Source organism: Myotis yumanensis, unplaced genomic scaffold (assembly GCF_028538775.1).
Source record: "Myotis yumanensis isolate MYYU_CA2020_CCGP unplaced genomic scaffold, mMyoYum1.0.hap1 SCAF_10, whole genome shotgun sequence".
Classification (NCBI taxonomy): Eukaryota; Metazoa; Chordata; class Mammalia; order Chiroptera; family Vespertilionidae; genus Myotis; species Myotis yumanensis.
In genome coordinates, this window is record NW_027223761.1 from 17,945,985 (window position 1) to 17,967,646 (window position 21,662).

Below are 21,662 nucleotides of genomic sequence, written 5' to 3' on the forward strand. Positions count from 1 at the left end.
CCTGGCTCATCCCCTGTCAGCAGGGGTCTAGGCCAGGGGAACAGGTGCTTGAGTGGGTTCTGATGAACTACATTTAGCTGGTGGCTGTCTGTGGAAAAGCACATCTGGGCTTGGGTGGGAGAAGGTGACTTCCTGAAAGTAGGGAGAGGGATGCAAATAGATGAATTTGAAAGAGAGGTGCAGATATCTATGCTGCTTCCTGCGATAAAAGTACAGAGTGAAACATCTGCCCCAAATCGGGGCCTTTTCAGGCACAGGTGTCTCTGTCTGGGGGAGGAGGGCAGCAGGTACTGTGGAGTCCCAACTGTGGGGCAGAAAGAAGACAGGCATGTGCTTCTGTCGAGTTTTAACGTCTTTGCCTTTTGTGTTTGAAGCAAATGCCACCGGCACAGAGAGCTCAGACCCAACACCCAAGAGCCTCGCTGCCCTTGTGTACAAAGACCCAGCCTCTGGCTTTCCTCGGGCTGACACGGAAGTCCTGCTTCTTGGGTTAAAGTCTGACATGTCGTACAATGCCACTGTTTATCCTCAAGCACCAAACAGCACGGAAGGAGAGCCCCAGCTCATAGTCTTCAGGACACGTATGTTGGATTTCATACAATGGCTTCAGCTAGTTTTGAGCACTAAGTTTTGTCCTCTGTGATTCTGAGTTACCTCTCGCTTCACAAGCGGTTCTGTTGTTACACGGAGTTTTCCGGAAGAGGTTCCGGACAGAGCAGACCCGTTGAGGTTCTTCTTAGCCCTGTGGCCAAGACGCTTCTTTCTCTGAGCTCAGGAAAGCACAGGGAGCAGCCACTCTGTGCAGACCCCGGGAGCTGCCTCGGGTTTTCCTTCATTTCTCTGCACATGAGCCAATGAGACAAGCTGGTGTGATATTTTTCTCTTACAAACTGATACTCACTTAGTCAGTGTCGGTTAAGTATTTTCTCCTTGAGATAAGAGAACGAGTTTCCTCTTTTGGACTGACCTTGGGAAGCACACTGCTCTTTCTTTAAAAAAAAAAAATATTTTTATTGATTTCAGAGAGGAAGGGAAAGGGAGAGAGAGAGATAAAAACATTAATGATGAGAATCATGAACTGGCTGCCTCCTGCATGCCCCACACTGGGGATCAAGCCCACAACGTGGGCATGTGCTCTGACTGGGAATCTAGCCTCCTGGTTGATAGAGCAACACTCAACCACTGAGCCACACCAGCTGGGCAGCATGCTGCTCTTTCTGTGGAAACTTGTGCATGTTGCTGCTTTTTACCTCTCCTTTATCAGCACCTCCACCCTGTAGATTGACCAGTACGGGAAGGCTTTTTGGATTGGTGCTGGTGAGTGGCTAAACACATGCACAGTTCCTCCCCTCAGGGAGTTTTAGTCTAGATGATAATTGAGACACAAATACTTGGAATAGCACATGGCCTGCTCTGCGGGTTTAGGAGCAGTCACCACAGCATTGCAGTTCTCAGGGGCTTGGTGGCAGGCAGCACAATCTGACTCTGGTTGTCTTATCCAAAAGTATATCTATTCTGAAAGGCTGTTGTAGGCCCACAGAACAGAGGGTGGGGGCCGGAGGACTCAGGACAGAAAATGGATTGGCATCCAGAAAACTCTGGATGGCTGGACTGCACTGGATCTGGTGACACTCTGAGAATTCACAGTCCCGAGATGGAGAGCTGTCACATACCCACTTTCTGGATTTCTGTGCTGGAGAAGGGAGATGCTATCCCCCAGCTTCTACATGGGTCACAGGCGCTCCCTCCCACCAAGGGGGCATGGAGTGCTGTTTGGAAAAGGGTCTGCACAGGGAATGCATGGTCACTGTCCACTGTCGCTGCCTGTGAGGGAATCCACCACACCACATGGAAAACAAAGAGCAGCTATGCCATTGCAGTTGGCCAGGCTGCTTCTTCATAGAAGAAGATGCCTGACTTGTGCTGGGACCCCATACATGTGTGTGTGTGTGTGTGTTGTGGTTAAACGGTGTAGGATAGAAAGGAACCATCGCTGAGGGTATTTCTTAGACTAGATGGCATGCCCAAGGACGGTGTCTCTCTCTCTCTCTGGTTTGGCCGTCTGGTTATTGTGAACTCCTTTCATGTCTTCGCAGAATCCAGTCAGGTTTTTGACATCGAAGCTACAAACGTCGCTGCCACGAGCATGATCCTGACCTGGAAAATCAATAATGATTCGTGCTCTGTCTACACCTACAAGATACACATTGAGCCCGCTTCCCTCAATCTCAGTCTCACCATCAATGAGACTCAGGCTGTCATCACCGGACTCAGCTCGAGCACCTTATACAACATCACGGTGCGCCCGTTCCTGCAGAACGGCTCTGCGGGCATGCCGGGCTTCCTCCAGGTGTACACCCGTGAGTGCACGCATTGTTAGCTAGCCTTTCTTGCCCACCTGCCATGCGCCAGGCCCAGTACGAGGCTCTGCTCCTGCCCTGCAGAGCCGAGCGTGAGTCCACGGGACTTCTACGTTCAGGATCTGCGATACAATACCGGTGATCCTCCACCGACCCTGCCACATGCCCACGTTGTGTGATGTGTTTTCCTCGCTCTGTCTCGTTTACTGTTCACAGCCCTGTGACCTGGTTGCCACTAGGCTGTTTTATGGACGAGGCAGCCAAGGCTGAGAGAGGTGCTGTTGGCCGGTATCACACTTGGCAGATGACAGAGGTGGGGTTAGACAGCTGGGGTGTCTCGACCCCAGCCTGTGTGGGTAAGGACCGTTCCGGTGTGGCAGAGACGTGGAGCAACTTGCTACACGGAGACAAAAAGAACCTGGATATTCACGTCCCCTTGTCCCTAAGGTGCTGATGTATAATGAAGCAGGGCTCAGCTGTGTCTCACCCCTTGTTTGCTTAACTGTCCCTTAAAGATCAGATGATAGGCAGCACATTAAAAGCTTTTTGTTCAAAGAGGCTCCAATACTTTAAAATAAAACTAACAGCATGCCAATGGTGTCGTAGGGTAATACTATAACAGTATCAGGGTAGCAGTGGCCTTTGAGGTAGGTAGTAGGATCCCTGTTTTACAGATGAGAAAACTACAGCTCAGCTGGGCTGAACAGTTGGCCCAAGGCCACAGAGCTAGCAAGTGGCAGAGCAGGGACTGGAACCCAGAGATCCTGGCTCATCCCACAACAGTGCTTTCATCCAAGGTTTGCCCCTTCCCAGGAAGCACACTGGCAGTGGCCAAGGTCCCCTTCCAGACCCTGAACCCTTGACCCCCGGGATACACGCCTCCTCTCATTTCCTGCGGATGACCTTGAACAACCTAAGCTGTTTCTGCACTCTTGTAGCCAAGTGTTCTCTCAGTGGCCAGACACCAGTTTCTGAGGGGGTTCGCGTTGTAGGTGACAGTGCAAAGAAGAGAAAAAGAGAGGTCAGGGTCATTTAGCCTCATTGTAAATATTTTGTGAGGTTCAGTCACCTTGTTTTCTGGAGATAGAGCCTTACTTGCCCCCTATGTTCTTCCCTCAGGTCCTGGTCCAGTTTCTGACTTCCGAGTGACGAGTGTCACCACAAGGACTGTTAGCTTAGCTTGGAGCAGCAATGACTCGGACTCCTTTAGAATACTCACCACACAGAACGGAACTGAAAAATCTCAGAGTACAACCACCCAAAGTAGTATCGTCATTGGTGACTTATACCCTGGGACCGAGTATTGTTTTGAAATATTTCCACAAGGGCCAAATGGGACTGAAGGGGATTCCCGGACAGTTTGCAATACAACTGGTAAGCAAATAGGCTGTGTTGTCTGTGAAACAGTGATGGTTCTTAAAGGAAATCAGTATAATTTATAAATGTCAGGTTTTCCAAATATTGTTTTTCTTTTATTATCTAAGACAAGTCTTTAAAAAACATTTATAATGACAGTAATGCATAGTCATTCTATAAAATACAGACAAGAAAAAAAATCACGCATAAACCATCAATCAGAGATAATCACTGGTTACTTTTGATGTATGAAGTTTTATAATTTAAAGTTATATACAGGGAGACCCTGGCCCGGTAGCTCAGTTGGTTAGACTGTCATCCTGATATGCCAAGGTTGCAAGTTCCATCTCTGCTAGGGGTACAGAGAAGAAGCAACCAATTAATGCATAAATAAGTGGAACAATAAATTGATTTTTTTCTCTCTCAAAATAAATTAAAAAAACAAAAACCCTGCCCACACATTAAGAAAAAAGACGTATACAGGTATACATGTATACACACACACACACACACACACACACATCTATATATATATATATATATTTATTATGTGACAAACATTGAAGTCATCCTGTACATGTGGTTTTGTAATCTGCTTTTCTCCACATACCAGTTTACTATAAGCATTCTTTCCTGACATATAAATATTTCTACAGGATAATTTTAATATCTTCCTGGCATTCCATTGTTTACATCAGGGGTCAACAGATAGTAATGGCCCATGGGTCAAATCTGGTCAACTGTTTTTGTAAATAAAGTTTTATTGAAACACAGCCATACTTATTTGTTTATGTACTCTCTATGGCTTCTTTTGTGCTGTAAATGAGTAATTGCAACAGAGACTATGGATATGGCCCACAAAGCCTAAAATATTTGTTCTGTGGCCTTATGGAAAAGGTTTACTTCATGAGGTGGGTGCCATTATCATCTCTATTTTCCAGAGTAGGAAATAGGGCAGCGGTTCTCAACCTGTGGGTCTCAACCCCTTTGGGGGTCGAACGACCCTTTCACAGGGGTCTCCTAAGACCATCGGAAAACACATATATAATTACATATTGTTTTTGTGATTAATCACTATGCTTTAATTATGTTCCATTTGTAACAATGAAATTGGGGGTCACCACAACATGAGGAGCTGTATTAAAGGGTCGCAGCATTAGGAAGGTTGAGAACCACTGAAATAGGGACTCTGCAAGCGTAACTGGCCCAGAGTGACAGGGCAGTGAACTGGCCTCTGCCTTTGAAGACAGGTTTTAAGCATAGTGTGGACTGATACTTAGATATGGTGCAGCTGCGAAGTAATTGAGGCGCCTATAATAGGTCTCAGTGAATGAAAATCAATGAGAGTAGCAAGAAGGTAGTAGACTTTTAGGGGATTACCATTCTATTATTGAACAACTTTTATTATTATTAGGGAAAATCAGTGTAACAGCATTAAAGACAATTTTGAAAAAGGAAAAGAAATACCATATGACCCAGCAATTCCACTTCTTTTCAGATAAAAAGCAGTGACTCAAATAGATACTTGTATACCAGTGTTCATAGTAGCATGATTCATAATAGCCAAAAGGTGGAGGCAACCAAGTGTCCACCAACAGATGAATGGATAGACAAAACGTAGCATATCCATACAATAGAATATTCTTCATCCATAAAACACAATGAAATTCTGATCCATGCTACAATATGGATGGGCCTTGAAAACATTAACATTATGCTAAGTGAAATAAGCCGGACACACAAGGACAAATACTGTAGGATTCCACTTACACGAGGTACCCGGAATAGGCAATTTCATAGAGACAAAAAGTAGAGGTTTCCAGGGGCTGGGGTGAGAGGATTGGGGAGTTGTTGTTTAATGGGGTTTATGTTGAGGATGAGGAACTGTTTGGGGTATTGATAATTTATGGTGATGGTTACACAACGCTGTGAATGTACTTAATGCCCCTGAGCTGTGCTTAGTTATTTCTAAGCCTTGATCTTTGCATTCATATTGTAACTGGTTTATTGTGTCAGGTAGGCGATCAGAGTACAGTGCCCGAGTGCTCAGGTGGGCGCTTTCACCTCTCACCCCCAGCTCTGAGAGTGGAGGGCGCGTGCGTTTTTCCCCCCTTTCCCACCCTGGTCTCAAATGTTCCCACTTAGTAAATATCAACTCTCCATTTCAGTTTTTCTCTTTGGTATGCTGACTATGTTTCAGGAAGATGTCTTCTTTTGAGGGAATGATTAAAAACAATTTGTTGAGAATAACATAAATGAGGGAATGACTAAAAACACTTTGTTGAGAATAACATACATCCGAAAAGCACACACATCCTAAGTGCTTGCTTGGAATTTTCACAAGCCCAACCCATCTGGTCGCCAGCATTCAGGTCAGGAAACGGAACGTGATTTTTACTAGAAGACCCCCAAGGGGGCACTTTTATGACCAAGGCAAAGGACCAGAGAACTGATGGGGTGAACTGGTAAGTGCCTCTGTGTTATGGGAGAGCCAACGTTCTTGAAAGAACTGAGTGTGTTTCTCACCCATGTTTTGGAGTTTGCGCTTTGTGAACTCATTTGAGACCGACGATGAGAGAACAAGTTCCCTTGACAGACACTTTGAAGTGAAGCTGGAGGTTACGATGGTCATTAACAGACTCCCCCCCCCCCCCCCCCTCCTTCCTTCAACCAGACTCCGCTGCTGTGTTTGACATCCGCGTGGTCCATGTCACCACAACTGAAATGACGTTAGAGTGGCAGAGTATAGACAATGCCTCTGACTACATCTACCACCTACAGCTGGAGTCTAAGCATGGCTCCAGCCGGATGAACAGCTCCGACAAATCCATCACTCTCAGGGACCTGATCCCAGGCACCTTATATACCATCACCATTTTTCCAGAAGTGAACGGTGTCCGCGGGAGCTCCAGCTTCACTGTGCAGTACACACGTAAGTGTCTTACGACGCCCTCTTAAAGGGAGTGTCTCCCTGACTTTCACTTGGAGGGTGGGAAGTCGGTATTGCCCAGGGGCCATTGTTTCTGGGCTTCAGGTCTAATGTGAAGCTCTTGACGCTGAAAATATCAGCAAAGGTTCTGTTCTTCTCATGGGGCACTGGTGCTGAGCCTTGTGAACTTGGAATTGTCTTTAGAAGCAGAAAGCGATCCCATAAGCACGGGAAACATGCCTGTCCCGTTCATTCCTTGGGAGTTCAGATGAGGGGAGGGTCTGCCTGTCCTTGGTGTTGGAAGATACTGCTCAGATGAGGAGCTCTGCATGCAGCAGTGAGGGAGGCACTTTGCTCATATTCGATCTAAATAAGTGTATGGTAGAGATGGTAGTTTATAATATCTTTTTAGCATATATTTTTCTTTCACTAATCAGATTTCAAAAACAGATAGGAAATTATATCTTGAAAATTTTGGACATATATGAAGTGTCAACAGAAGCATGAAAGAGTTTATTCTTTTGAGATATAATCTGTATAATTATTTTCTGGATGTTTTTTTGAGAAGTCTTCCATCTTTTGAATTAGCAAATATTAGGTTTATTCATTCTTTCCCAAAAGGAGCTAGGCTATTTTTAGATGCACGATATAAAAGAGCCCTGGAATTCAAGCTAATACATGCTTTTTTTCCCCCCCAAATCAAGGGCCCAGCAGTGTGTCCGACATTAAAATAAGTACCGACACCACATCAGCAACCTTCAGGTGGCAGAACGCTGATGAGGCCTCTCACACGTACATCTACCGCCTTCTTATTGAGAAAAATGGGAATTCCAGCAATGCAACTGAAGTAGTCACAGGCATTGGCATCACCAATGCTACAGTCACCGAGTTAACATCTGGCTCCGGGTACACAGTGAAAATCTTCGCCCTAGTGGGGAACGTCACTGAGTCACTGGCGCCTGGCCAGCACTCCTTCTGTACAGGTGAGTAGCCCCAGGTGCCTGTTGGACCTCTTCCTGTGGGGTGCCGCCTTGCAGGTGGGTCCTCCCCACACTTTAGTTTATCAGGTTTCGTGTGGTGTCAGTGAGCTCTCGGAGGCCTCCTGTTAGCTTATTAGCGCTCTCTTGTTGCCCTCATCACTTATTCATGCAATAAATATTTATTGAGCACTTACTATGTGCCAGGCACTTTACAATGACTCAGATGAGTCCCAGTCTTCCTGGAACTTGCATTCTGGTGGGGAAGACATAATAAACATGATACATTAGTTATTAGATGATGGTGACTGCCAAGGAGAGGGAAAAACACAAGGAAGGAGGAGAGTAGATGTTTATCGAGGGGTGCCCAGGGAAAGCCTCAGTGAAAAGGTGACTTTTGAAAAAAGATTGGAAGGAAGTAAAGAAAGCCAGCCATGTGGACATCAGGGCATTGGGCATTATAGGCAGAGGGGCAGCCAGTGCAAAGACCCTGAGGCTGCAGGTGCCTGCTGTGTTGAAGGAAAGCAGGAGGCCAGGGTGGCAGGGTCCACAGGAGCAAGAGGGTGAGAGGTAGTGGTGAGGCCTGAGAGGTAATGGCTGGGGCATGGATTTCATCTAGATGGTAATTTATAGTTTGGCTTTTACACTAAGAAGATGAAAAAGATGTTAAAATGGATGCTCAGCGTTTCACCTTTCTTGGTCCTTATCTCTCACTGCAAAAGGTGTTCTGAAGAGAAGGGGAGCCCTGCATTTAGCTGAGGGAGTTTCCTGAGAGTAGTCAGGGACTGCTTTGCAGACAATTATGAAGACCTCGGCTCACAGTTCTGACTGTGGCCCATGGATCACCTTATTCTCTACTCTCTTTGTACCCACACCTTCTGTTCCTTAGACCAAGCCATTCGAGTGTATCAGGGCTGATTTAGAGGGCAGGAGACTCATTAGATTAGTCTCCCTGGTAATGTAGGAGCTGGAACCTCAATAACCTCTGACCTTTCACATGGAGTGGCTAAAGAAATCCCTGCAGCTTTGAGCCACTTTGCTAACTCAGGCTCCATCCCACCTGGTCTAGACTCTGACCTTTGGTATTTGGGTGGCTTCCATTGCTGACCCTTCTCTTAGTTACAATTATTGCAGCCCCCAAAGCAGGAGACAAATATACATGAGCATTTGTGACTGCAGGTGGATGGGACAGGAGCTGTAGATATGCATTGGGCAGGTGACCTTGCCAGGCCTCAGGTGGAGAATGTATGAGTTGCACTAAGTGTCTTGCACAGAATTAAAACATACGGTGGCATTAAAGTAATGATGATAAGATCCCCAGTGCATTAATATGGAGTTTTTCATTTACATCAGTTTGATGTTGGTTTTCAATAAAATTCTACTGGCCCTCAGATAGGTAACACCTCATCTTAAAGATGAAGAAACTGATACCATTTACCATTGATCATTCAGCATGTTGTGTATAGACAATGCCCTGGACTTGGACTTAGCCTGGGGTCCAGTTTTGGCTTCTCCACTTACTAGCCATGTCATCCTCTACAAATCACTTAACCGCTCTCTAAGCCTTAGCGGATTCATTGGCAAAACGGGACAGTAATCCCCCAAATGAGATGATGCAGGTGAAGAAGTTGCTACCACCATACTGTGATGAGATGGCTAGCCCGGGCGGGCTCTTCCAGTTTGGTGTCCGACAGCCTTTGTTGCATGTAATCCTCAGAGCCCTGCAGCCGAGGCTCAGAGCAGTGGGATGCCGAACCCAACATCACCTAGTTTAGTAATGCCCCATTCAAGGTCAGCCTTGCCTCTTCCACCACACAGCACGCCTGCCTCCTCGTCATGGGCGGACCGGGATCCTACTGCTCTCCAGGTGTCAGTGTTTGCAGAGGCCAGAACCCCGGAGTCTCATGCTGTGCTGTGCTTGCTTTGCAGACCCCGCCCCAGTAGCCTCCTTCCACTGTGAAGTGGTCCCCAAAACGCCAACCTTGGTGCTCAAGTGGGCCTGCCCTCCCGGCACCAACGAAGGCTTTCAGCTGGAGGTCAGCAGCGGAGACTGGAAAAATACGACACTCCTGGAGGGCTGCTCCTTGGAGGACGGCACTGAGTACAGGACGGAAGTCACATATTTGAATTTTTCTACCTCGTATGACATCAACATCACTGCCTTGTCCTGTAACAAGACGGCAAATCCTGCCCAGAACACCTGCCTTACGGGCATCACAGGTGGGCTTCGTGGCAGTAGGGTGCCTGGTAGCACTGCAGTTACCCTGGGAGAGGCTGACCTACTGGGTCTGTGAGTGTGGCCTGGAAATCTGCTGTGTGTGTGTGTGTGTGTGTGTGTGTGTGTGTATGTGTTTAAATTTTTGCTAAAATATTTGTTTTTGTGGGCATGGACTGTTAACCCAACTCTATAAACAAACAGTAAGAGGGACTCATGTTTTATATCCCAAAAGTTTCCTTTGCTTTGCAGAATAATTCATTGCCACATTTTCTAACTAGTGAGTTCCCTTACTACATTAAAAAAGTATTTTTATAGAAATATTCAAATATACAAAAAAGTACAAGGAAGTATACAGAAACCCATGTGCCCATTGTCACCCAGTTGAATACTTGTTAGCACTTGGCCAATCTTATTTCATTTGTATCCCCTCCCCCTTCCCTTCTGCCCCCCCCCCGAGCCCCCCCCCCCCCCCCCCATGTGATTACTTTGAGGCCAGGCCCCTGGTCATACTAGAATTTTATTTGTAAATCAAATGTATGTATGTATCGCTCCAAGATAGGAACTTCTTTTTTCTTCCTGCCAAACATAACCATGTTACTATTATCATCTCACATAAAAATGTAGAATACTTTTCTCACTATTTCTAGATATTTAGTCAAGATTCTCATTTCCCTAGAATCCATATTAACAAGCTCCCCAGTTGTTTTGGGAAATGGGACCATTCACTGCATAGGTGCACAGGGGATCCCACAGTTACTCTTCTCATGCCCATCTTTGTTTTGTTGCTGTTCTCAGAGGAAATTGCTTCTCTCTTTGCTTCACTTTTACCTGTGTTTTGCTCTCCATGACTTTGCCAACATTAAGTCTTCCATCATCCTGGTTGAGTTTGTTTTGCTTTGTGCTTTTAGACTCCTGGATAGGTTTCCTTTAGGGCAGCGGTTCTCACCCTGTGGGTCGAGACCCCTTTGGGGGTCGAACGACCCTTTCACAGGGGTCGTCTAAGACCATCGAAAAACACATATAATTACATATTGTTTTTGTGATTAATCACTATGCTTTAATTATGTTCAATTTGTAACAATGAAATTGGAGGTCACCACAACATGAGGAACTCTATTAAAGGGTTGCAGCATTAGGAAGGTTGAGAACCACTGCTTTAGGGTATCAGAAAGTTTCCGGACAATTTCTAAAGAATTGGTGGTTGTAATTATACGGGGAAAAAAGCCTCTTACTTCAGGGGCTTTGACTTGGAAAGTGGTTGAGGGATTCTGGGGACAGAGCCTTAGACTTAGAAAGGCAGACCTGGGTTTTGAGTCTAACCTCTGCCTTTTACCAGCTGTGTAATCTCAGAAAAACTACTTAACCTCTCTGAGCCTTGCTCTCCTGAGCTGTGAAAGGGGAGCATACCACCTACCCTCAAAGACTGTTGTATAAATTATATGAGGTAATAATGTGTGTAGAAGACACTTACGGGCGGCCTGTGTGGCCGCTCAGGTTGTGCAGGGCACAGTTCCAGGGGACACCCTGGAGTTGTGGCGTACACAACCGTGCAGGACTGTCCTGGGTCCCGCTCCTTTGGGGGTCCTGCAGCACCCCAGAACATAATAGAAACAATGGATCTTGCGGGTACCTTTTTGTAGTTCTGTCTTATGATGTCATCTCCTCAGTGGGTATCAACTCCTGGGAACAGAAACCGTGTCTGACGCGTCATCTCCAGGGCCCAGCCCAGTGCCTAGTGGCGAGTGGGAGCTCGTCGGAGTCGGTGGTTTCCGAAGCTGAAGCATGTGCGTTAGGATCGAGTAGTCACCGCTGTCATTTAGTCCCGTGACTCTCTGTGATCTGTAGCTCCCTTTCCTCAGATGGATTTTTCTGTACAAACTGAACACGTTTTTCATTTGGGTAAAAGTGGAGCTGCATTTTCTCCGTTGCCGGGTGGTGGATCAGGGAGGTGGAGGGGTGTGGGTTTTGTAGCCGACATTGTTGGGTGCTCACTGTGCGCTGGGTGAGGGACACCACGGTGAGCGAGGCAGGCAGGGCCCTGGGCGTAGGGGTGGGACAGGCAGTGAGAGGGAAGGTGGGTGACTGGCCTGCCGCTGACAGTCTTGGATGGGAGGCTGGTGGGCTGAAAGGCACGGCTGCTGGGAAACGTGGGAGCCGTGGCTGGCAGTCTCCGCAGTTGGCAGTTAGACGCGGGACCCCGCCTCCAAGTGGCCGCTGCTGTCAGTTCTCGGGAGGTTGCTAAGCCAGGTCTAGAGCCGTGCTGTCCGCTAGAAAATAATGTGACTCTCATGTGCAATAGGATATATTCTATTATGACATGTTAATGTAACTCAGATTTTTATAGGAGGCATATGAAGAAAATGTAAAAAAGGAATAACTGCAGTGAGTTGCGATCACGCTTTGTTGAACTCAGTGTATGTAAAATGCTATCGTTTCCACAAGTGAGCCTGGAAGCTCCCACCACTTCCTTCCCTGCTCCTGCTCCTGCATCTGCTCTGTGAGAGCCCAGCGTACTGTTCCCAGAGCCAGGGCAGGACTTGCGGGCACTGCCGATTCTGTGCTGAATAATTGTTCCGTGTTTGGTTTTGATGCCGCTGATCACGTTTGTGTTGTTCTGTTTCAGATCCCCCTCCTCCAGATGAGTCTCCCAATATTACGTCTATCAGCCACAATGCGGTCAAGATCAAGTTCAGCGGGTTTGAAGCCAGCCACGGACCCATCAAAGCCTATGCTGTCATCCTCACCACGGGGGAAGGTAAGGGGGTCACTGTGGGGTGAACAGCCAGTGAGTGACGCCCTGACCAGGCCCCATTTCTGTGCCCACTGAGGCACATGAGAGATACAAATGCATTGTAGCCCACACTTGGCACTCAGATGGGGTGGGAGGGGGTCGGCTGTGTGCCTGATGATGTAGGTCAGGGGTTGACAAACTCTCTGTAAAGGGCCGGACAGCATATATTTGAAACTTTGCAGGCCTTACCTCTCCGTCGCAGCTGTTCAGCTCTGCTCCTGTGAAGGCAGGCATAGAAGATACAGAAAGAATGAGTGGGTTGTTCTAGTAAAATGCCATTGACCAGAACGGGCCGCGGGCGGATCTGGTGCATGGACTGTAACTTGCCGACCTCCGATCTAGGTTTTTCATCTCTTTTACAACACAGGGTCTTATCTTTTGGGTGGCAGAAGGTGTCTTAAGCAACTTTCTCCGGTCTCTCTGTTTCTCTCCCCACCTTCCCCCCCACACACATGCAAATGCACAAGCACAAATCATCAGCACAGCATGACTTGCTCTTGAAAGCAGACACAATGATTTGCATTTGTAGGGGGAACTTGCAAAGAGCATCGCATAGCTGAGTGAGGAGGTGGAGGAAGGCTGCTTTTCCTTAAATGCCCCAGGACATTCTCTGGAAGTAAGAAAGGAACCATGCTAGGGTGTCTGCTAGCTGCGTGGGGGTGCTTTGCACAAAGCCTGGATTGAAAATGCCAAGTTGTGTTGTTTTTTGGTGGTTCTTTGTTTTTTTTTTAATGTACTTTTATTGATTTCAGAGAGAGAGGTAGAGAGATAGAAACACCATTGATGAGAGAGAATCATTGATTGGCTGCCTCCTGCATGCCCCACCCTGGGAACTGAGCCCGCAACCCGGGCGTGTGTCCTAACCGGGAATGGAACTCCTGGTTCATGAGTCGACACTCAGCCATTGAGCCACACCGGCCAGGCCATGGTTTTGATGGTTCTTTAAATGTGAAGAATGCAGCGCAGCTCCTGTGATTTCAACCTGTGATACTGTCCTCATGTCGAGGAAGGTGGAGCGCAAACACGCCGCCAGGTGTGGGATCCTGCAAGGCAAGGAGCTTGCTGCTGACATAAACCTGCGGCAGAATCTCAAGCAGTGACATCGAGGTCTTTCTCTGTCTTTCTGCCTTTTGTGTTGAGTCCGTTTCACTTGTCCAGTCAGTTTGCTCTGAGGGTTTTCAGCAAATGCCACACTCAGGCCTCTGCTGAAAGAGGGAGGCCATATTGCATAGTGGCCAGCCTGTGATGGAAGAGGCCACAGGCTCAAGTCAGATCGTCTGGGTTAGAAATACCGCTGTACCACGTAGGCAGTGTGGCTGTGGGTCCTTGTCGATTTCCGTGCCTTCATTTTCCCATCTGTCAAATGGGGATGATAAACCAATGTGATGAGATGACGGTGGCGGTCCAACGAGTTCCTGTAAGTAAAGCACTGGCACGGAAAGCGTCCTCGAGAGGTGGCGTCTCATCCCCGTCACCCAGTGTCACTGTCCTTATGTGGCTTGCTAAGTCTCTCTGCAGTCATTTCCTTACGGCTTCCCTTCTGTGCGCCTTTCTTAGGTAACCCGTCTGCAGAGGATTTGAGCTACACCTACGGAGATTTCAAAAGGGGGGCCTCGGCCACTTACGTGACGTATCTCATCACAACGGACGAACAGACGCGTTCGCAGGGCCCGTCGGAAGTCCTGAAATACGAAATCGCCGTGGGGAACGAGTCCAACACCCACGGCTACTACAACGGGAAGCTGGAGCCCCTGGGCTCCTATCGGTAAGGTCTCCTGGTTCCTCCTCTGTGGGGGCCGAGCCTCCCAGGCACAGAGCTTTCCGTGCCCGGGAGCCGGACACGCTCAGCCGCCTCTCTTTCCTCCGGTCACCCCCACAGGGCTTGTGTGGCCGGCTTCACCAATATCACCTTCAGCCCCGAGAGTGGACTCATAGACGGGAACGGGAGCTACGTGTCCTTCAGCCGCTACTCAGAGGCCGTGTCCTTGCCCCAGGACCCAGGTAGAGGAAGAACATCAGTGCTGTTCGCAGTCCTGTGGGTGTGGCTTCCAGTGTCCACAGAAGCCTGGGTGTCCCATGGAGTGCCTGGTTTCTCTTCTCAGAAGTGGAGGTGTCACTTGGCCATGCGTCTCCATGGCCCCTGCCCCCTTCTCTGAATGCCAGCTGCACGTCAGTCTGCAGTTGTGTGTGTGCCCACGTGCCAGTCACACAGGGTGACTCAGTGCCTAGAATCCTCGGAGCCACAGGGATCGTCTTGTCCAACTCATTTGAGAAATGAGGGCGCTAAGGCCCAGAGAGGGGCAGGGACTCCCTGTGGCTTAGGGGCAGCCCTGACATTTGGTCTCAGACTCCGCGTCAGGCGCTCCTGCCCTTGCTCACACAAAGCGTGGTGATTCAGGGGCGTCAGGGACCCCAGCAGGAATCGTCCCCTCCCTCCAGGCCAGAGTCAGAGGGACCCACTGGCTGGTCAGTTTGTCCACAATTCGGTGTAGATCAAGTTCAGCGGGTTTGAAGGGAGGGGACGGGTTCTCCCACTTGGTAGTTGCTCACTACAGGAAAGAATTCCTGCCCCAGGAGTGAGGTGCTGGTAGTCTCCACACCTGCCCCAGCGGGGAGGTGGGTTCACGTGCCCTGAGCGCGGTGCGGTCGGCACCTCTGCTCATCCGTGGCTGTTAGTCTCAGCAGGTGAGAGGTGTGCCAGTGTTGCCTCACCAAACAGGGCCGAGCCCCGAGACGCCCCCCACTCCCACCGCTACCTCTGCTGCGCGCAATTTCACTTGAAGAAAGAAATCCGTGGGTTAGAACCTGAGAATCACTGTGCTAGCCCAGTTCCCTAAATTTGCCGCCGGGGAAACAGACCTGGAGACCTGGGGACGCAGCAGTGAGTTTCCGAGGCCCTCCAATTAGTGGTGAGCTGGGGACCAGTAGCTCAAATGCCTAGACTAGTTTTAGGCCCAAAGGTATTGAACCTTGTGTATGTCACATACACACGCACGCACACACACGCACACTCACACCCGGTGGCTGGGGAGCACCTCCCGAAGGTGTCTCCCCTTTGGACTTCCCGCAGGTGTCATCTGTGGCGCTGTGTTTGGATGTATCTTCGGTGCCGTGGTGATTGTGGCTGTCGGAGGGTTCATCTTCTGGAGGAAGAAAAGGTGACTGTTGCTTGCATTAATAATAACGGACTACATTTTGAAGACAGCTTTTTATTATGGGAAATTTCACTGTTACACAATCGGAGGGAATGGTGTCTCGAGCCCCACGGCCCCCTTCTCCACAGTCTCGATTGTATGAATAGTCTTAGTTCATCTCCACCCTGAGCTGGGGGACTTTAAAGCCGATCCCAGCCCTGACGTCGGGCCATGGATAAACACCGCGTGTAAGGTCGCTTCTTTTATTTATTATTTATTTATTTATTTTAAATATATTTTATTGATTTTTTACAGAGAGGAAGGGAGAGGGATAGAGAGTTAGAAACATCAATGAGAGAGAAACATCGATCAGCTGCCTCCTGCACACTCCCTACTTGGGGATGTGCCCGCAACCAAGGTACATGCCCTTGACCGGAATCGAACCTGGGACCCTTCAGTCCACAGGCCAACGCTCTATCCACTGAGCCAAACTGGTTAGGGCAGGTCTCTCCTTTTAACCAGTGCATTCTGGTTCACAAACCAGTTTCCAGGTGTTAAGAGATTTCCGTTTAGAGTTAGCTAACTTTGGACATGGGCCCTGTCTCTGGCTCAGCATTATTGTCCTCATCTGTGAAGTGGGGGAAACAGTGGCTAACTCAAGATGCTGAAGAGCATTAAATAAAATGGTTTGCACAGTGCTCGCGCCTGGTATGCTATGACTAGCGTCTGTACAACTACCGTTTGAGGGTGTTAAATGGCTCCGTTTTGAGTGCTTACCGGGTGCCTGCATTTGTGCTTCCCTCGAATTCTCATGCGAGGCAGGTCTTGCAGGCCGGATGGCAGGAAGGAGCTGAGTGCCGAAGTGTGGAGACAGACTTGAAGCTGGTCTTCGCTCTGGCATACCCTCTTGCCTGGCTGTGTGCTGTGTGACGCCTGCATCTCAGCTGGGATGCATCGCTGTCATCAGGCCAAAGGACTTTCCTCCCGGCCCAGGGTTTCTAGTGGGGCTACCCAGGTTCTTCTGCCCTATTGAGTTGACAGGCAGTGCTCACGGTCCAATGTTTTGCATTAGATTCTGATACTTTTTTTTTGCAAGGGAGGGGTCAAAACCAGCTTTATTTTGTCTTGTTAAAATATAAGTGATACGTGCTGTGTCATAAAACCAAGAATCAAAGCGAAAGAAGAGCAAAGGAAATAGATACTCCATAACTGTAGCATATGAAACGACCCTTAACATGGATGTAATTACAAAACTCACACAACGTCGTACATGCATACACACACAAGTGGAACCATATGATACATATTGGTTTCCAGCCTGCTTTTTTCACTTTAAGATGCAGATAGTTTCATTTCTTCTTCACTTTAAATGGCTACAGAGTATTCAGCTCTATGGATATTATTTAACCAATTTCCTAATTTTTTTTCTTTGCCACAGTTATTTATCCTTGTGCCTAAACCTTTGGGCACATTCATGATTATTTCCTTAAATTCCAAACAGGCAGCGGCTGAGTCAGGGGGTATACATACTTTTGATTTTGATACTAGAGCCAAATTCTCTTCCAGAAAGCGTTTCTAACATCCGTATGGGGCTTAGCCAAGAGTGCAGGAGAGCAGCAGGCGCCCCACTACCTTCCCCGTGCTGGGTATAGTTTCTGGTTTATTCCGTTAACTGATCAGAAAGGCTTTATAAAAGCGGAGTATGAAACAGCGAGTCTCACTTTAAAGTAAGGTAATGCTGCTGATACATATTTATGCGAGGGATTTCCTCAAAGCCGCTGAGGAAGAGCCGTCCACACTTTTAGATGGTGCAGAGAGGATCTCCACAGGTCTGTGTAGTCAGCATTGGTTGCTTAGATCGTTAAGCTTGGTGTCGTATATGGATTAATGCCCAGGGGAAAGGCATTTCGTAGATACATGAAAGGGGCAAAGCACAGAATTAACCTTTTTTTTTTCTTGTCTAATGTTTTTTTTTTCTTTTAAAACAGGAAAGATGCAAAGAACAATGAAGTGTCCTTTTCTCAGATTAAGTAAGTCTCTAGTGTTATGAGCTTTATTTTAAGACATTCCATCCCCCATCCGTTCAATAACGGTCTAGACAATTTTTGATGGAAACTGCTGTCCCTTTTCCTGATTGACACATTTGGCCAGGAGCGTCCAGAAGCTCTTGCTGGCTTTGTTATTCTGCAAGGAATCTGTGGGGGTCTGTCTCCTGCACTAGCTTCCTGCCATGGGCCACTACGGCAAGTAGGACCATATGTACAACATTCTACCAATGCTTCCACGAATAAATAGATATATTGCGATTAAAAAATAGGCTATCAAGATCTAGGAGCAGAGAATTTGCTCAGAGTTACAAAGCCGAACAGTGACATCACGGGGCCTAGAAGTCGAATTTCTGAATGCACATTTCTGAGTTTTGTAAATAACATGCCACTGACCCCTCCACCAACACTCCCTCCCTCCCTCCAGAAGAGTATACTATGAATTTTCTCCTTTTGGGAAGCTGTTTACTGTCACCACCAGAGGCATGGTTGGTTGAGTCATTTTTTCTAATTGCCTATTTTTTTTTCTTTCCCTTTCTATGGTGAAGACCTAAAAAGTGAGTAAGCTCTTGGCTTTTTAAAAAATAACTCATATTTTTCTACTTTAAACTTGATTGAACGTTTAACGTCCTAATACGTTGTTTTGTTTTCTTAGATCCAAGCTAGTCAGAGTGGAGAATTTTGAGACTTACTTTAAGAAACAGCAAGCTGACTCCAACTGTGGGTTTGCAGAAGAATATGAAGTACGTGGTTGTAAATACTGTGCTTTCTGTTGCTTCGTTTTCCCTGAAAGTTGTAAAACTGCCCATTTTCGTTTTATGGCGAAGCTCTGGGTAAGAGGCGGCCCGCTGGGAGGGGACAGCAGCTCTTGTGTTTCCCCCGGGGTCACACTGCTGCCGTGTGGCCTGTGAGCACTTAGGTCAGGGTTGGGGGACGTCCATCCCCCTTATACGGCCCATGAAATCATTTGGTCTGGCCCTGCCAAGGCATTGGGGGTGAGTTAATTACGTGGTTGACCAATATAGCAGGCTAATGTTTAAGTTGGTAATTTTGTATGGCCTGAGAACGATGTTATAAATATCCAAATGGCCCTTTGCCGAAAGAAGGTTCCCCACCCGTGACTTACTAGTAGATGGACCTTTGATTCTCGTTAGTGTTGATACCTAAAGATTATGCAGAGATACAGAAACTGGGAATTCAAGCTAGAGGGCTGTTAGTTATATTTGAACACTAACTAAATGGACAACTTACTTGTTTTATTTTCAGGATCTGAAGCTTGTTGGAATTAATCAACCTAAATATGCAGCTGAACTGGCTGAGAATAGAGGGAAGAACCGCTATAATAATGTTCTGCCCTGTAAGTTGTTTTTTCCCCACATGGCCTTCCTTTTTTTCCTGTCCTTGGCCATTGCCGCTTAGCAGTGGAAGGAAGGGGAATCAAAATACCAACTAGCTACTTCCACAACCGTTCATTAGTCACCTGCGGTGTGCTAAGCACTGTATTCCGGCATCTTCCATGGAATCCAGTTCTCACGACAACCTTATAAAATAGGTAGTGGGATATTTATTTTGCAAATGAGGAAAATGAGGCACAGAGTAGCTAAGTGACTTGTGGCAGGACCAGGCTTGGGTGAGGTCTGTCCGTTTTTTTTTTAAATATATATTTATTGATTTCAGAGATGAAGGGAGAGGGATAGAGAGATAGAAACACCGATGAGAGAGAAACATCATTGATAGGCTGTCTCCTGCACGCCCCCTACTGGGGATCGAGCCTGCAACCCAGGCATGTGCCCTGACAGGGAATGGATCCTGTGACCTCTTGGTTCCTGGGTGGATGCTCAATCACCGAGCCATACCGGCTGGGCTGTAGGTTTTGAGGAAAAGGTAAATTGCTGACGGTGTTACCTGGCTGGTGGCTCTCACCCAAGGATGCTCACAGTGGTGGATTGTGTCGTCTGAGAAGGCGGGGTGGCCTGGTTGAGAGCTGGGGCCCTGGTGCCAGGCTGCCTGGATTCTATCCTTGATTCTGCCACTGACTGCCTTGTAGCCCCTCTGTGCCACGGTGACATAGGGTGACTGTGAGGATTAAATGTGGCCGCATGTGTCAATGCCACCCTGTGTCCCCCCAAGGGGTGACGGGCCCCTGTGCTACCTTGTACCTCTTTTTCCTCTCTTGTATGTCTCTCTCCTCAAATGTTTGCTTCTCATGGGGACCTTTTTTCCTCTTAAACCCGCAGATGATATTTCCCGTGTCAGACTTTCAGTCCAGACCCATTCAGCCGACGACTACATCAATGCCAACTACATGCCTGTAAGCGGGGAGAGGTTCTCAGAGCACTGGCTTGTTGGGGTGACCTTCAGAGCTCCCCTTTCTGCTCCTTTGACATTGAATATGTGTGGCTTTCCGTTTCTAGGGCTACCACTCCAAGAAAGATTTCATTGCCACACAAGGACCTTTACCCAACACTTTGAAAGATTTTTGGCGTATGGTTTGGGAGAAAAATGTATATGCCATTGTCATGCTGACCAAATGTGTTGAACAGGGAAGGGTAAGCATCTTTTAAAAATTATATATTATTAAACTTATTAATTTTTTTTTTTTTTTACTGTGGTGGAAGGTTAAGTATCTTAAACACCATTTGTCTTTAAAAACACACACACTTCACCAAACATTAGCACCTGTATTCTTTAGAAACTTGTTCTCTGTCTTTATATTCTCCAAGTGAAAAGTTAAAAAAAAAATCTTATTTAAAATAACATAAAACTACACAGTAAAAAAAAAAAATATTTAAAAACCTATTTTATTATTACCTTCGTTTGTGGACAAATAATACTCTCTATTCATTAAGTCACTGCTGCTGGGGTTGGTTAATTCCAGGAGGTGGGTAGATAGCCAGGCCTGGAACAAGACGCTGCTGCTCACGGCCCAGCTCCCCCTCCAGCTCTGTGGTTGGGTGCAGGCATCGTGTCTCTAAGCAACCAGCGTTGTCTGTGAGACGGGTACTCGACCAACCTGGTGATTTTCAAACGTGGTTTTTAGCACTGGAAACTTTTCTGGATGCAAAATCTCAGACTTTTCCCCAGATACGTCTCAGCAGTCCCCTCTCCCTGATGATGGCCTGGAATCCCTTGGCCGTTTCCATCTATAACAATGGTTCTCAACCTTGGCTGCACATTAGAATCACCTGGGAATCTTTGTAAAATCCTGATTTCTGGGCCTCATCCTCCGGAAATTTTGTTTCTTTGTTATGGGGTGAAGCCACAATATTAGTAACAAAAGAAACAGAATTTCTGGAGGATGAGGCCCAGAAATCAGGATTTTACAAAGATTCCCAGGTGATTCTAATGTGCAGCCAAGGTTGAGAACCACTGATCTATAATAATAAAAGGGTAATATGCTAATTAGATCAGATGTCTTCCGAAGTCATTCAGGACGTCCTTCCTGACGAAGCCGGAGGGAAGCTAGCCCGGGTCCCGGGTACCTGCTGGCTGCCGGAGGAGGGAAGCCCGGGTCCCAGGTGCTGGAGGGAAGCTGGTGCCAGCATCTGGGGGAAGGAAGGCCTACTCTTGCACGAATTTTTGTGCATCGGGGTCTCTAGTTAAAGATAAGATTTCTGCTAGTACTAAAACCCCATGTGTCCATAAATGGGTCTGAGGAGAATTGGAAAACATGCTGAAATCAGGAATTCTGTGCCCGAGGAATGGGACCTAATGTTGCTCTGTGAATCTTTGCCTGTAGGTTTTTTTACTTGAAGAATAGGATAGGACTCAGGTCCCTAGACCAGTGGTTCTCAAACTTGAATGCACATCAGAATGACCTGGAGGGAGGTTCCACCTTTAGAGTTTCTCATT

At 47.4% G+C, this 21,662-nt stretch overlaps 1 protein-coding gene across 1 annotated transcript in view; it reads left to right on the forward strand.

Moving 5' to 3' along the window:
• Window positions 1-21,662, forward strand: part of PTPRJ (protein tyrosine phosphatase receptor type J) — a 139,488-nt gene that overhangs the window by 107,254 nt on the left and 10,572 nt on the right. Inside the window, exons 6-21 of the mRNA XM_070428014.1 lie at window positions 375-581; window positions 2,097-2,360; window positions 3,480-3,734; window positions 6,391-6,648; window positions 7,350-7,628; window positions 9,552-9,842; window positions 12,464-12,595; window positions 14,189-14,396; window positions 14,511-14,632; window positions 15,702-15,789; window positions 17,754-17,795; window positions 18,359-18,367; window positions 18,466-18,553; window positions 19,077-19,167; window positions 20,048-20,121; window positions 20,225-20,359. Of these exons, the coding sequence (XP_070284115.1) occupies window positions 375-581; window positions 2,097-2,360; window positions 3,480-3,734; window positions 6,391-6,648; window positions 7,350-7,628; window positions 9,552-9,842; window positions 12,464-12,595; window positions 14,189-14,396; window positions 14,511-14,632; window positions 15,702-15,789; window positions 17,754-17,795; window positions 18,359-18,367; window positions 18,466-18,553; window positions 19,077-19,167; window positions 20,048-20,121; window positions 20,225-20,359 (2,543 nt within the window). The remainder of the gene's footprint in view (window positions 1-374; window positions 582-2,096; window positions 2,361-3,479; window positions 3,735-6,390; window positions 6,649-7,349; window positions 7,629-9,551; window positions 9,843-12,463; window positions 12,596-14,188; window positions 14,397-14,510; window positions 14,633-15,701; window positions 15,790-17,753; window positions 17,796-18,358; window positions 18,368-18,465; window positions 18,554-19,076; window positions 19,168-20,047; window positions 20,122-20,224; window positions 20,360-21,662) is intronic.